Source organism: Lathyrus oleraceus, chromosome 1 (genome assembly GCF_024323335.1).
Source record: "Lathyrus oleraceus cultivar Zhongwan6 chromosome 1, CAAS_Psat_ZW6_1.0, whole genome shotgun sequence".
NCBI classification, from domain to species: Eukaryota; Viridiplantae; Streptophyta; class Magnoliopsida; order Fabales; family Fabaceae; genus Lathyrus; species Lathyrus oleraceus.
In genome coordinates, this window is record NC_066579.1 from 128,547,204 (window position 1) to 128,564,504 (window position 17,301).

General features: G+C 33.4%; 1 protein-coding gene across 1 annotated transcript; it reads right to left on the bottom strand.

Annotated features, from left to right (window-relative positions):
* Positions 1-2,516: 2,516 nt before the first annotated feature.
* Positions 2,517-3,813, bottom strand: LOC127121900 (ethylene-responsive transcription factor ERN2-like). The gene has a single exon (XM_051052328.1). The coding sequence runs from the start codon at positions 3,732-3,734 to the stop codon at positions 2,517-2,519; it is 1,218 nt and encodes a 405-aa protein (XP_050908285.1). The 5' UTR covers positions 3,735-3,813.
* Positions 3,814-17,301: the final 13,488 nt, after the last annotated feature.

Here is a 17,301-nt window from a genome sequence, read left to right on the forward strand (position 1 = left end):
TAAATTAGAATATTAAAAATTGAGTAATTACCCTCAAAGAATTATTTATATGAGTTATAATCACCATTTATAGAGTAGATAGAAAAACATGATTTATTAGGATTCTCTCTCCATCATCATCTGAAGAGATACAAATCAGAATATCACATATTATGAATACGAGAGAATCCCTATAACAAACACATGCATGTTTTTGATTTTAAAAGATCCAAATTAATGAGTTATAGACTCATAAAAATTAGTTTAGAATTATATTTTTAATTTTTATATAGATGAAAATCATATGGTTGGGATAACATCTCAAACCCAAAGAAGAATCTGATTGTATAGAACCGTACTCAAAATTGATGTTACAAGATAATTTCTTATCACTGAATTACTATATCATAGACCTTTAATTGTTTATTAAATCCATCTTCTAGAGTTAATTTGTAAGATGAGTGTTGTATGTTTTAGTATAATCTCAACTAACAAATATATATTTCATAAACAGATTATGCAATTTCTTTTATGATATCATTCATCTCTTTGATATTAACTACTGCAACAAATTTTCCTTTTATAAAAAAGATTATCCAATTGAATTATTCATCAATGTTGAATTATTTATATAAAGGTTCCAATCACCAAAATAAAGTATACATGACATATTATAATTAAGAAAATACATAGAGCTATAAATTTTCAATTGATTAGAATTATAGAATAGTGTGCTGTTTCGTTTTTTATATTCTCATTAGTAGAATCAATAGCTAGCATAACAGAATATGCTTCATCTTTCTTAGCAATGATCGACTAATTAGAGAGTTTCTTATTTTATTTTTATTTTTATAATTAGAAAAAGAAATGTTATAGATATATATATATAAATTTGACTTGATCAACACATTGATGATTGTGTCCAAAACGAAGATGTCATTGTTCAATGCTGTTATGCCACGTGGAAGCTAATTTGGGAATCTTACATTTCACTAAAAGTTTAGAATAAAATCATATAGTTTGTTACTTTGTTATGATAGAATCTATCTTGATGCAAGAGGAAGCTTCCTCAATATATATATATATATATATATATATATATATATATATATATTTTATTGATTAATTTTAGAGTTAATGGTATTCTGGTCCTCTATCATATAGATTTTTTTTAAAAAAAATTAACCTTATCATGTACTTTTAAATCTTGATGTGAAATGGCACACTTCAGATGTTTATGTAGTATTATTTTTATTTTTTTTAATTTTAAAAATATTAAAGTGGTTTATTTTTTATTAATTTAAGTTTGAATATTTTAAGAGATGCAAAATTCTAAAAATTTAAAAAAATTGAATTTGAATCCTGGCCTCCATATTCCTTTTGAAGGACGCCTACCATTAAGACAACTTGTTAGTTGTGATTTATTTTTCTACTAAAATAAATATATTATATAATTTTTTTTATCGTATTTTATATTTTCACTATAGTTTTTGTCTAAACTTTTTTATATTTTATATTTATTAATATTATATTATTCTATCAATATAATTTAATATTTAATAAATTATTTATTTCTAAATTTAATGCAGAATCATTTAAGCATATGATTTTTTAATGTTATTGAAAATTAATTTTATTAAATAATTATAATAGTCGAGAAGAGGAGTGTGTGATAAGAATTCAAAACATGATCGTCATATCGTATATTTTTATACCCAAACTACTAAATTTCTAACATCAATATTTTAATAAAATATAAATTTATTATAGAATTTTCACCTCAAATTAAATTATTTATTCTATGACAATAGATGAGAAAAGTCCATCTAAAACATACTTTGAATTTCTGCAAGTATAATTTTCAATTTTATTTTCTTTTCAATTCACGCATTCTTTTTTTAATTAGTTTTAGTACCATTACCAATGATGAAATGAGTATTATCCCTAACCATGCCAAAACACTCTTTTCAACTGCTCCAAATAGAGGACTTGATAGAATGCGTAATAACTATATGGTTTCTCCCAACTCTAGAAGCCAACAGTTGTGACCAACTTTTGTTTTCCAGACAAAGATTCCAACACATGTGTAAATTACAGGTATCATTGAAAGTCTTCAAAGACCTTATACCAAGCCCTCTTCATTCTGACCCTTGGAACAAGTATCCCAAGCCACAGTCACCACTTTTTTCAAAGTGATACATAAGCACATTTTGTCATATTTAAATTAAGGTTGCTGACTTAATTTATATTGTATATTGGTTTTAATTAAACATTATAAAATTTCAATGATGATGAGATAACTTTTTGTGAAAAGTATATTAATAAGTTAGTAGTTATTTTAGTTTTGAGAGTTCAAAAATTTTCTATTGATTTTTTTAATATAACACTAATTATTTATTTATCTCACTCAATAATTCTTGTTGATTCCAAAATGAATGAAATAAAATACTTTCATTAGAAATTAGATATTACAAATTAGCTATAATTGCTTATCAATTAAGCATACATTAATCAAACACAAATAAAAATTAACATTGCTAATTAAATGAACCATTTTCAAGTAAGTTAACAAAACAAATTGGAGGAAGATCAAGTGAATTCCAAAGGAAAACATCACTATCATTCCTAGACAACGAACAAGCTTCAATCTCCATTGAAACTTGTTCATTTTCTTCATTCTTCTTCTCAACCTTATTGTTCTTGCTACATGATTCCTTAAGATTGTTCAATTGTTCAGAAATCAATCCTCTTCCATTGTTGTTTCCTGATTCAAGTTTCAACTTCAAACATTCCGGTATTCCATTGAATGCATAAAGAGAAGCTGAAAATTTTCTCTCATACTTCATTCTCTTCATAACGGCTCTTATCATTGAAGGCTCATCATGAAAATCTTCTGTTTCTATTTTTTCTTCCATTTCTTCAGCAATCTCGAAAGGCGAGTAGTAACTAGTTGGAGCAATATCGTCGAGGAACCGAAAATCGGGAGCGTCGATGATACCTAAGTCATTGACTTCTTCTTCACTATCTTCTGAATTGCTATCACCACTTGAAGTTTGTGTCACATTGTTTGATGTTGATTTGTATTCGATATTGATGTTCTCGTTTCCTTTGCAGACGTTGCTTTCGGTTAAACATGATTCGAAACTACTTGAAATGTAGTCGAATTGAGCAGCGTCGTTGATGAAATCGTTGTTGCTTGCGCTATAATCTTCGTGATCGTTGAGAAAATCGGTGAATTGATCAATTGAGAAATCTTTCGATACTTCTCCGTAGGTTTCCTCCACTCGTTGCATCTCGTGATCATTGACTCGTTCCTGACGCTCCTCGGAACTCCCCAACAAGGAAGTGTAATTCGGCGAAGAAAAAGAAGAACAAGAGTTATTGTTGATCATGTTCCTTTCTTTAAGTCTTTGAAGTAAAATATTAGTGATCTTTGAAGAGAGGGCAGGACTAGTTGAAGATTGAGAACAAGGCCAGAAATTCGTGCGAGTATTGGCGCCGCGAAGCAAACAAGCAGCCTCATCATAAGCTCTTGCAGCTTCTTCAGCTGTATCAAAAGTTCCTAACCAAACTCTTATCTTTTGAATGGTGTCTTTTATCTCCGCAACCCATCTTCCCGACGGCCTTTGTCGAACACCGACGAATCGTTTTCGGACTCGTCTAGCTCCTCCTAGGGATGCAGCTTCTTTCATCATTTCATCCCAAACCATGCTTCCTTCTTCAACTACTTCAGAAACCTTTCTCTTCCTTCCCATTCTATGAAAAGCTCTTAGAGTGAGTATTGTTGAAGTTTGGTTTTGTGGTTTAGTTTCGAGTTGGTTTAGTGTATTTATATGGGAGGAGAGAGTGAGTGAAGGTTTGAACTAGTTGAGTTTTGAAGTTGAATAAGTCATAGTAATTTGTTTATAATTTTGGGTGCTATATCTAAACATTTGGCAGAGTTACTTAGACTTAATGTTTTGTTCTTGTCATTAATGATGAAGATTAAGATATACGATTCCTCCAATGCCCTATGTCCCACCATACACATCATGCCAAATTTCAACCTACTTAGAAAACTTAAAATAATATCATTTTCTTCAAAAACTTTTTGCAATTTCGTCATTCATGAATAAGTCATGGTTTATACAATAATTTAATGTGCTAACCTTTATGGAATTGATCATAGATTGTGACATTTCTGGACCAACATAACAATAGTAACAATTTTTAACTTTCATATTGTTAATTGATGCTTTAAATTATATATATGACACATCTTATTGTAATTTTGCATTTCTCTTTTTATCTTGGATTTCTTTTATGAATATCCCTGTAAATTTTTATATTTAATAGTTAAAACATAAAGCATAGCAAAAAAAAATTCTATTTGGGTTCGTTTTCTTTGGTTTGACTTTAAGAAATAAAAAATTATCTTTCATAAAAACAAAAGAAACCCTCTGAAGAAGCATGATTGCTGTATTTTAATACTTAAAAGAAAATAATAGTTTGATATTAATAAATAAATATGAATGATAGTGACTTGTAAAAAAAATGAATCGTACTGCACTGTTACTTGAATAAGACGCAAAACAATTTTTAAGAAATGTTAGAATGAGGTTAAGATGAGACAAATTTGGCCTTTTTTGCTGTTTACTAGTATTTATTTTATTATAACATTGATATCAACTAATAATGCTTTTGCCTCTTCTTTTTTGGCCAACTCTTAATACATCACCAAAAGCAGCCTATATACGTTTTTTTTACCCAAGCAGCCTATATACTTAAACTCTCAAATAAGGGAAATTTTCAAATGGAGGTATTATACTTAAACTCTTAATTACAATTGATATGCGAAAGCAAAGGATTGTGTTCATTTGAAATTTATGTTTCTATTTCATTTTTATTAGTAGTTATCCTAACAATTGACGTCAAATAAGGATCAATGGAGGGGCACAATTCAAAGTGACAAACTTCATTGGAACACACAATTTAGAATTATGGTAAAGGAGAGTTATGGATATGTTAGTTCGACAAGGTTTACACTAGACACTATCTAAAGCAAAATTGGTATATATGAGACGTCTATTCGTTAGAGTTGCAGAATAAGTTCACATGATTGATATGTATATATGTATCATATTAGATTTAATTATTAGATTTAATTCATATTTAAGTTTGTTAGATATTAGATTTAAATATTAGATTTGATTCATATTTAAGTTTGTTAGATATTAGATTTAAATATTAGATTTGATTCATATTTAAGTTTGTTAGAGGCTTATAAATAGGGTGTCAATCATTGTAACTTTTAATCCTTTTTGTAGCCATCATTCTCTGAATAAGAATATTTCCATTCATCATATATTCTACCTTTGCACCAACAATTGGTATCTAGAGTTTCGGTTCAGATTCATTGGGAAACACGGGAAACACGAGTGAACGTGAGGTCTTGTGTGTTTGATTTTGATTCTTAGATTCGTGTTGAATCTTGAACAAAATCTGATCAGAATTTTAATTCTGTGGGTTGGGAAACACTGTGTGAGAAATCTGAGTGTACTGTGCAAGGTAGAAAGATGAACGGAAACGGCAACATGAACACCAAACTTCCAGTATTTGACGGTAAAAACTGGAATCGTTGGATGATCCAAATGCGTGTACTATTCGGTGCTCAAGATGTTCTAGATCTTGTCACTGATGGTTATGTTCCGGTAGCAGCAGATGCGACAGATGAACAGAAAAACACGCAGAAGGAAGTAAGGAAGAAGGATCAGAAAGCATTGTTCTTCATTCATCAATGTGTTGATGTAAATGTGTTTGAGAAGATTGCAGATTCAACGACAGCAAAGGCTGCGTGGGACACACTGGTTAGATGTTATGGTGGTGACGCATCAGTGAAGAAGGTGAAGCTTCAGTCCTTGAGAAAGCAATATGAGAATCTCAACATGAAGAATAATGAGAAAGTTTCTGAATACATCTCCAGAGTGATTCTGATCACTAATGAGATGAAAGCGTGTGGAGAAACTCTTTCTGAAGAAACAATCATGGAGAAGGTATTGAGATCCCTTACCTCTCAATTTGATTACATTGTGGTAGCAATAGAACATTCCAAAGATCTGAGCACCATGAGAATTGAAGAGCTGCAAAGCAGTCTAGAAGCGCAAGAGTTGCGTTTGACTGAGAGAACTTCTGAAAGGGAAGTAGAGCAGCAGGCTCTGAAAGCAACTTCTGATAGGAGGTATCAGAAGCAGTCAGAAGCCAGGAGAAGATCTGATGGTGGTCAGAAGTCAGAAAGCTCAACCTCTGATAGACAAAAGAATGCTCAGAAGGGAAAAGAGAAGTATGACAAGAAGAAGATCCAATGTTACTGTTGTAAGAAGTTTGGTCACTTTGCTAGAGACTGTTGGTCAAACAAGGAGAGAAAATCAGAAGAAGCAAATATAGCCAGAAGTTCTGATGACGAATCTGTGCTATTGATGGCCTCTGAATCTGGTGATATGGATCTGATAGACTGGTGGTATATGGACACTGGTTGTTCAAATCATCTTACTGGAAACAAGAAATGGCTGGTTGACTTTGACTCTGAAAAGAGGACAAAGATCAGATGTGCTGATGACAAATATCTTAATGCAGAAGGTATGGGAAATGTCAGAGTGACTCTGAACAATGGGAAAACAGCATTGATTCAGAACGTGTGGTATGTACCTGGCATCAGAAGCAATCTGATGAGTGTGGGACAATTAATTGAGAAAGGTTTCTCAGTTACCATGAAGGACAATCTTCTGAAGCTGTACGACTGTAATCAGAAGTTGATTATGGAGTCAGAACAGGGAAGGAATAGAACATTCAAGGTGAATGTCAGAACTGCAGACTCAGAATGTCTTAGTGCAACAAGTGCTGAGAAGGAGAGTGAGCTGTGGCACAGAAGATTTGGTCATTTGAATTTCAGAAGCTTAAAACATCTGAATTCAAAGAAGTTGGTACATGGAATTCCTGCAATTAAGAAGCCTGAAAAGTCATGCAAAGTTTGTATGGAAGGAAAACAACCACGATTGCCATTTGCGTCAGAAACTGCTCCAAGAGCAAAACATGCCTTGGGAGTTGTACATTCTGATGTGTGTGGTCCATTTCCAGTAGCATCGATGGGAGGGAATAAATACTTTGTGTTATTTGTTGATGAATTCACAAGAATGACATGGGTATCCCTTATTAAGTTCAAACACGAGGTGTTTGATGAATTCAAGAAGTTCAGAATGAAGGCTGAGAATCAGAGTGGTCAAAAGCTGAAGATTCTTAGAACTGACGGTGGAGGTGAGTATAACTCCAAAGAGTTCCAGAAGTTCTGTGAGGAGAATGGAATTGAGCATGAGGTTACTGCTCCTTATACCCCTCAACACAATGGTCTTGCTGAAAGAAGAAACCGAACTTTGCTTGATATGGTGAGAAGCATGCTAAAGGAGAAGAAACTTCCTCAGAAGCTCTGGGGAGAAGCTGTTGCCACTGCAACGTATGTACTCAACCGATGTCCTACGAAGAAGTTGAAGGAAATAGTTCCAATACAGAAGTGGACTGGAGATAAGCAAAGTGTTAGTCATCTGAAGGTGTTTGGTTCTGTTTGCTATAAACATGTTCCAGAAGCCAGAAGACAGAAGCTGGATGATAGAAGCAAAGTGATGATTCTGATAGGGTACCACAGTACAGGTGCATACAAGCTCTATTGTCCAGAAACCAATAAATTGAATTCAGCAGAGATGTGATTGTGAAGGAATCAGAAGTTTGGAATTGGGATAAGTCTCAATCTGATTCTGATGTTAGAACTTCTGAAGAAAGGTCAGAGTTCAGAATTTCTGAGGTTGGAGTAAATTCTGACGTTGATTCTGACTCTGATAGTGATCCAGAATCTGATGTTCCAGACTCTGATGTTCCAGACTCTGATGTTGCAGACTCTGATGTTTCAGACTCTGATGATCCTGACTCTGATGACCCAGACTCTGATGGTAATCCAGATTCTGGTGGCAATTCAGACTCTGGAAATATGCCAGACCCTGAAGATGGTCAAAGCTCTGGAGGAAGTCAACCATCTGAAGCTAGAAACTCTGAAGCTCAAGACTCTGAACAAGTTCAGAGACCACAAAGAATCAGAAACATCCCCAGAAGATATGCAGAATTTGACATGCTGAAAGACACTGAAGTAGACTCTGAAGGAGAAGTTATTCAGTGTGCCATGTTAGTAGACTCTGAACCCATAAGTACAGAAGAGGCTCTTAAGCAGAAGCTCTGGCTGAAGGCCATGAAAGAAGAACTTGATGCTATAGAGAGAAACAAGACTGGAAGTTCTGAACAAGAGATAGCCAAGTTCAAGAAAGTTCTGATGAATGAATTCGAAATGACTGATCTAGGCAAAATGACATACTTTCTAGGGATGGAGTTCAGATACTCTGAGAAAGGTATTATTTTGCATCAGCTCAAGTATGAATTAGAACTTCTGAAGAGATTTGATCTGAAGAATTGTAAGATTGCTGTTACTGCATGCCAAGCTGTGTGGATTCTGAATCTATTGCAGGATCTGAAGATTAAAGTAAACAAACCTCTGAAGCTGATGATTGACAACAAGTCTGCAAACAATCTTGCCAGAAACCCAGTGTTGCATGGGAGAAGCAAGCACATTGAGACCAAGTATCATTTTCTGAGACATCAAGTTCAGAGGGGAGTGTTAGAAGTTGTACACTGCAGCACTCAGAAGCAGTTGGCAGATGTTCTGACGAAAGCTATCAAGACTGATCAATTTCTCAGATTAAGGGATGGAATTGGTGTTACAAGTTTTGATGGAATATGAATTAAGGGATGGTATTAGATTTAATTATTAGATTTAATTCATATTTAAGTTTGTTAGATATTAGATTTAAATATTAGATTTGATTCATATTTAAGTTTGTTAGATATTAGATTTAAATATTAGATTTGATTCATATTTAAGTTTGTTAGAGGCTTATAAATAGGGTGTCAATCATTGTAACTTTTAATCCTTTTTGTAGCCATCATTCTCTGAATAAGAATATTTCCATTCATCATATATTCTACCTTTGCACCAACATATCACACCAGGTTATGAATCATATTCTTGACTTAACATCTCCGAACGAGGTTTCTGATAAATTGAAGAGTCAATATATATTCAAGATGCTGATGAATAAATTGTTCGTGAAACATCAAATACATTGTTTGAGGATGCATAAAGGATCCAAATTGCAACAACTGTCAATATCTTTAACATTATAGTTACCGATCTGGTGAGGCTTAGGATGATGATCGAAAGCAAATATACGACAATTAAATGTTCGTGCTTGTTACCAATTTTTATGACAACTTGATGAATACTCTACATAGAGGAAATATAATATCAACCTTGATGTAATTACTGTTACAATTTTGTCTCGCTCTCAAAGAAGACAAATTATAGAGGAGTGAACTCAAGGTGAAGGTTGGTATGTTGTTGGAACAATTAGGGTTTTCAAGAAGAGTGGATAAGAAGAAGAAAATAAGAGAGGATTTATATGTAAAGAGAGAAATTTGTTAACGTGAAAATTGCAATTCTTAAAAACTTACATGTGTTTACAACGTCACCTCTTTATATAGGCAGCTTAAAATATACAAGCTTATAAGCTGCAACATTCGACTTATTTGAATGCATACTTACATAACCTGGAAACTACATGTTGTATTTGACTCTATCAAATACAACTAACTTCTACTAGACTCACTACTTCGACTAGGTCGAACACATCTATGTTGAATATAGTATTTTCTACAAAATAATGAATTACATATTCTAACACACCATCTAATTCATATTTTCGAGACTTCTCATCCTAATACTTATCTTCAACTCATCAAACCTGACTTTCTTAAGAGGTTTGGTGAGTATATCATCTAGTTGTTATTCTGTCTTGCAGTGCTCAAGTTCAAGCTTCCCTTTATTTACTTAATCCTTGAGGAAATGAAACTTCCTTTCTATGTGTTTACTTCAACCATAACACACAAGATGATTTGCCAAGTCGATCGCTGACTTGTTATCGACAAACAACTTCATTTTCTTAGGTTCTATGATTTTGAGCTCTTCAAGCAACATCTCTATCCATACTGATTGACATGTTGCATATGATGCAATCGCGTATTCAGCTTCACAAGATGACAAAGCCATAATGCTTTATTTTATTGAGCTCAAAGAGATTAAAGCACCCTTCAATCATGGATATGTAGCCTGCAATACTCTTCTTCTCATCTTGATCTCCACTGAAGTCTAAGTTGGTGTAACCATGTACTTCTACATTTGTGCTGGTATACTGCCTTGGCATCAGCACACCATGATCAATTGTGCCCTTGATATATCCCATTACATAATATATATATATATATATATATATATATATATATATATATATATATATATATATATATATATATATATATATATATATATATATATATATATATATATATATATATATATATATATATACATCTATGAACGTTAGGAAATATCAATTAACCCCATCCGACCTTACTTCAAAGGGTCCACACATATCAGAGTGAACAAGCTCCAACTTTTCTCTCGACTTCATGGAGAAGTCATGTTTGAATGCTTTCTTAGCCTACTTTACTTTACAACATTCCTCACACAATTGACTTGGTTCCTTTACTTGAGGTAAGTCAGACACCATTTTCTTCTGATTAAGCATACTTAGACCTCTGAAGTTTAGATCTCCATACATATAATGCCATAGCCAGTTCTTATCTTCGACCGTAGTCGGAGAAAGACACTGATGATCAACCATGTTGATATCAATCTTGAAGATTTTGTTTTCTTCTAATGGTCCTTTCAAGATCATCCTTCCTTCACCATTATACAGCTTCATCATATTTTCTTCTAACCTTATGGTATACCCATTGGCAAGTAATTGACCTATGCTTATCAAATTACTTCTCATTAAAGGTAAATACAATATGTCAATTATGTTGTCCCTCTGACCATTTCTTCTCACAACTATTATGTTTCCTCTTGCCTCTAATGTGATATGCCTACGATCTTCAAACTTTATCACTTTTTTGACTGATTCATCTAACTTGGTAAACCAGTTTTTATTACTAGTCATGTAGTTACTACATCATGAATCCAGGTACCACATATTGTTTTGTTCATTATTTGATTTGGTGTTTGCCACGAGTAGCATATCATCTAAGTCACTTTCTCCATCATGTGCATATTTTCACTTTGTCATTATCTTTCGCTCCTGAATCCTTCTTTCTTCGATAATCTCGAGCATAATGACCAAATCCTTGATAATTGTAGCATTGCAACTCATTCATGTAAACTTTCTTCCCCGATTACTTGTTGCCCATGACTTTCTTGATTGAATCAGATTGATTCTTTGAATTCTTGCTTGACTTCTCATCATCAGCTGAATTCTTTCTTTGCTTCGCATTTACTTTTCCAGATTTCTTGATGAATCTTGCTTGTAATGCATGTTCATCCACCTTCTCCCTTTCTGAGTTCCTCTGCTTTATCCTCATCTCATGCGCCTCTAATAAAGCTTGAAGTTCTTCTAACTTCATCTCAACTAGGTTCTTGGACTCTTCAATAGACACTACAATATAATCAAAATTTCCAATTAAAGATCTCAAGACTTTCTCAATATTTTGAAAATCATTAATCGATTCACCACATGCCTTCATCTGGTTCGTGAGTAACACTAATGTTGAGAACAAATTAACAACTGATTTATCTTCTTTTATATTTATCATCTCAAACTTCTTTCTCAGTGTCTGCAACTTCACCCTTTTCGTGTTTTTTATCTTCATCGTACAAGTTCTTTAACTTTTCCCATGCTCCCTTGGATGTTTATTCTTCAATAATATTCTCGAACACGTTAGGATCTACACATTGATGAATCAAGAAAAGTCCTTTTCCATCTTTCTTTCTTTGTTCCTTGTACGTAGCCTTCTGAAGATCATTTGTATCCGCTTCCAAAGAAGATACTCCATCATTCACGATTTCAGCCACATCTTGAAATCTAATAAATGACCCTCATTTTCCCAACCCTTCTCTCGTAGTTCTCGCCTTTGAAAATTTGAAGGTTCACTGGAAATTGCGTTGATGTTGTGTTACTGTTTTCCATCACAGATTCTCTCTAAATAGAAGTCGGGCATGATGATGCCAATTTGTTGGAACAATTGGGGTTTTCAATGAGTATGAAGAAGAAGAAGAAGAAAATAAGAGAGAATCTATATGTGAAGAGGTAATTTTGTTAAAGTGAAAATTGTAGTTCTTAAAAATGTACATGTCTTTACAACATCATCTCTTTATATAGGTAACTCAAAACATACAACCTTACAAGTTGCACCATTCGACTCAATAAAATTGCATACTTACACAATATGGCAACTACGTGTTGTATTTTACTCTGTGGAATACAACTAACTTCTACTAGACTCACTACTTCGACCAGGTCGAACACACCTATCTCGAATATAGTATTTTCTACAAAATAGTGAATTAAATATTCTAACGTATGTGAAGAGGGACAAGGATTATGGGCGGAATAAAGGTAAAATGGGTTTTTGAAAATAGGCATAAATCTAATAATAGAAATAAAACAAAGTGTTACAATTACAAAAAAAAAATGGACATTAGAAGAGAGATTGTTCAAACAAAAATCAAGACCGATCAATTTATGAAAATATGGTCCAAACTAATGACTCATACAATGAAGGAGAATTACTTTGTGTTTCATCTAACAAGTGAACAAAAACATAAATTATTGAATATGGATGTTCTTACCACATGACTCCACATCAAAAATGGCTTACTACATATAGGTTATGTAGTTATGAATTGGTCTATTTGGGTGATGGTAAAGCACATGTCATTACCAAAGTGGGACATTATTATTATTATGGATGATTGTGGCATGTGAACTTTGAATGATGTCAAATATATTCTAGAATAAAGAAAGAATTTGATTTTCTTAAGTATTCTACAAGCAAATTGTTTCTCTTATAACTATGGTGAATATAGGGGTATTATATAAGGATGCCTTGATGATAATGAAAGTAAAAATACTGAAGGTAACATCTATAAATTGTTAGAGATTAATATTGTAGGTGATGTTGTGTCAGTTGAGTATGATAATAGAATGTTGCAACCAAATTTTGACATATAAGTCCATTTCATCTCAATGAGCATATGAAGATGGTACTTTAAAAGATAAATCTATTGAAGGTGTTCGCAGTTGCAAGAGTTATTTTTTTTGCAAGTATTAAGTGCTTAATAAATAGTGTTGTGTTTGTTTTAAGTTTAGGAAACTAAAAACAGAGGGAATCATAGATTATGCCCAACGTGATGTGTATGGGCCTACTCCATGGGTTGTTTCAAGTATCTAGTGACTCTTATTGATGATTTTTCTCTCAAGGTTTGTGTATATTTTTTGAAGAAGAATTTGAATTTTTTGCCAAGTATAATTTGTGATAAGTGTGTAATTTTCATGTTTATCACTATTGTATTTAAATACTTATTAGCTTATTTTCACATGAATTAACATGGAAAATCCCCTAATTTATTGAAGATGAATTAACATGGAAAATCCCCTAATTTATTAGCTTATTTTAGTCATGAATCCCTAATATCACTATTGTATATATATGTGTGTGTGTGTGTCGAGTAAACAATATTATTGAAGATGTTATTTAACATTGTTGAGAAATAAGTGATATTAGGGATTCATGACTAAAATTTATATAGTTGATCACTAATATGCATGTAATCATAATAATTGAAACTTAACCCCAACACTCTATATCATTGTTATTTATTTTATTTTACTCTTTTTAGGTTCAAAATAACATTTCAAGCAAAACCCTTTCCGATTTAGAACATTAATTATTTCATATAAGTTTTAGTTCTCACCATTCCACACGGATACAATAGTCTTACTCACTAAATTATGATTTTTGATGATGCAATCACAATAATTACAATTTCCTACACACATGACGTGGAAGGAAAAAAGGAAGAGAATTAAACATGAACAAAAGTCAACTATTTGCAGTCAGATAATAAGACACAGTAAATAGATTCAGATTTCAAAAAAAAAATTATGTTGAACACGATATTTAGAGGCATATTTTAGTTCAAACGATATATTGCCAACATGATAGAAAGAATGAATAAGTTTCTAACTGAAAAGGTAAGATATCCACGTTAAAATGTTAGACTCATTAAGGGTTTATAGGAAGGTAAATTAACATGGCTCATCTCATCAACATTTCAACAATAGCTACTTTAGGGGGAATGTTGCATAAGACACGTGGACAGGTAACCCCATTGATCTTAAAAATTTATGCCTTTTTGGGTGTCCAACTAATAACATGTAAAAAAAATCATTATTTCGGTTTACATTTCGTGTAAAACTGATTTTCATTTCTAAAAGATGAAACATATGCATACAGTTCACCAATCTAACAAATAGAAGTCCTATGTTGAATTGCTTGAAGTTAGACTTTGCAATAGATGTGTCATCAACTTCTCAAGATTAAGCAAAATTGGATCCAGACTTATGTGCATATATTTAGTGAAGATTGATTCAAACTTCATCATAAATCATAGAAATATATCTTTGTTTGTTACACAAAAGGTGTTAAGGGGTCAAGTTATCTTTGTTTGTTATCCTCGATGATTAATTTATGTCAAAGAAAAACGTTACAACAAATATTTCATCACATGAAGAGGGGGGGGGGGGGGGGGGATTTAGTGTTCCTATTTTTACTGTGAGTACCCCATTTTCTATAAAACCATCCCAAAAATTCCCCTTATTTTCTAATATTGCTAGTTTTCCCTTTAGGAATATGAACAAGATCCATTGTTAGATTTTCCTTCGAGGACTTCACGTCATCCATTATGACCCTCGTGCACATGTACCTCTCCTAGTTATCTAAAACCTCTTGAAAGGTTGGCGGGTCTCCAAAACTATTAATAATTATATAGGAAGCCAATTTTGTGTATCTCATATCTTTCTAGTGACTTGATCTGACAATTCTCCCTATCAAGTATATGAGAATAATATTTGTTGGTTCTATGTGTTGGCATCAATTTTGGTAAAACCTAGAGTTTTCACAAGTTGTCACAAGTGTTGTCTTGACATGAGATAACAGGTTCCTGCAAGGTGTTTAAAATATGGTTGTGCAGGATTTTGCTGAGATGTCATACCCGATGTCAAGACATATGTATACAGAACATTCAGTCTGAATGTTATGTATTGTGTGATTGCGCTTTTTATGCTAATCTATGTGTAATTGGTGTGATGATTGAACGCGCCATTTAATCAGTAATTAAAACCAGAGTGATTTATTTTCCAACAAGATATGATCAGCTGTCATAAGAAGATACGAATGGAAAATAGTTTTAGGGTTTTATGATGTCCAAGCCCAGCCAAACGCTTCTAATTAAAGGGCATGGAAAACCTGGTTTTAACACACAAGAAATAACGAACGAAATAGTGAGGGAGAATAAGGGTTTTTAGTCTTGTGTGGTCGTGTATATTGTGAGCCATTCATTCATCCATTGATGATTGAATTGGACTGACTTTTGAGTTGTAATTTGTCCATTCTAAGCTTTGAAGTATGAGTGTGTGTTTACTTGGTTGAAGCTTTTAAGCAAGATCAAGTATGTGTTCTTGAAGAGTGTCTTCTTTCATTGTAATATTTGTTTTTACATCACTGCTGTGATTGAGGGGGAGTGAGTAGGATCTTTTATCTAAGAGTTCTTAGATAGAAGTCACACGGGTAGAGATTAGGTGAAAAGACTGTAACTTGAAGTTGTTTACTGAGAGTCTTTAAACTAATTTTGTTTAGTGGATTTCCTTCCTGGCTTGGTAGCCCCCAAACATAGGTGAGTTTGCACCGAACTGGGTTAACAATTGCTTGTGTCACTTGTACTATTGTTCTTTATCTTTTATCCTGTTTATATTGTTCAGATATTAGTGTCGTGACATTACCTTCGACATCTCATATCTGATACCAGAATTTCAATTGGTATCAGAGCAGGCATCCTGCTCTGGTTCTGGGTGAGATCTAGGGACGTTACTTTCTGGTACTATGGATAGAGACGGAGGATCTGTTCACAGACCACCAATTCTGGATGGATCTAACTATGACTACTGGAAACCTCGAATGGTAGCCTTCCTGAAATATTTGGATAATAAGGCTTGGAAGGTTGTTCTAACAGGCTGGGAATATCCAGTTATTACTAAGGAAGGAGAAGTTACAACTGATAAGAAGTCTGAGGAACAATGAACCAAGGAGGAGGATGAACTAGCCCTTGGAAACTCTAAAGCATTGAATGCTATATTCAATGGGGTTGATAAGAGCATCTTCAGACTGGTGAACAACTGTGAGGTGGCTAAAGATGCTTGGAATATTCTCAAAACCACTCATGAAGGTACCTCTAGAGTGCAGCTGCTTACTACCAAATTTGAAAATTTGAGGATGAAAGAAGATAAAAACATTCATGACTTTCATATGAATATCCTTGAAATTGCTAATGCCTCAGGAGCCCTGGGTGAGAAGATGTCTCATGAAAACTAGTGAGGAAAATACTCAGGTCACTTCCCAAGAGATTTTCCATGAAAGTGACAGCCATAGAAGAATCTCAAGACATCTGCAATATGAGAGTGGATGAGCTAATTGGATCCCTCCAAACATTTGAGTTGGGAATGTGTGATGGATCTGAAAAGAAAGTCAAAAGCATAGCCTTCATGTCAAACACTGAAGAGAAAGAGGAAGAAAGTGGTCAAGATACTGATGAAGATCTGGCAAATGATGTAGCATTACTGGGGAGACAGTTCAACAAACTCCTGAAAAAGATGGATGTAAGGTATAAGTCTAATGTCAAGAACAACTCATCTGACATCAGTAGGTCCAATGATGCTGGAAGAAGAACAAGATCTGATGAAAAGTCCAAACAAGGAAAAGGAGTTCAGTGCCATGAATGTGATGGGTATGGACACATTAGAGCTGAATGTGGAACCTACCTCAAGAAACAAAAGAAGAGTCTTGATGTTACTTGGTCTAATGAAAGTGAAATAGAAGGAGAGTCTGCCAATCTTGTGACTGCCTTGACTGGAAGATGGGGTTCTGATAAAGACTCAAGTGATGATGAAGTAACCTTTGATGAGTTAGCCCTTACCTACAGAAAGTTGTGTTACAGAAGTGAAGAAGTGTGTCAACAAGTGGAAAATCAGAAGAAATTGATAACACAACTGGAGGAAGAGAAGACAGAACACTTGGAAA

What these genes read in the sequence shown, in the direction of transcription:
- LOC127121900 (XM_051052328.1), bottom strand. Translation starts at nt 3,734, where the DNA reads ATGGGAAGGAAGAGAAAGGTTTCTGAAGTAGTTGAAGAAGGAAGCATG.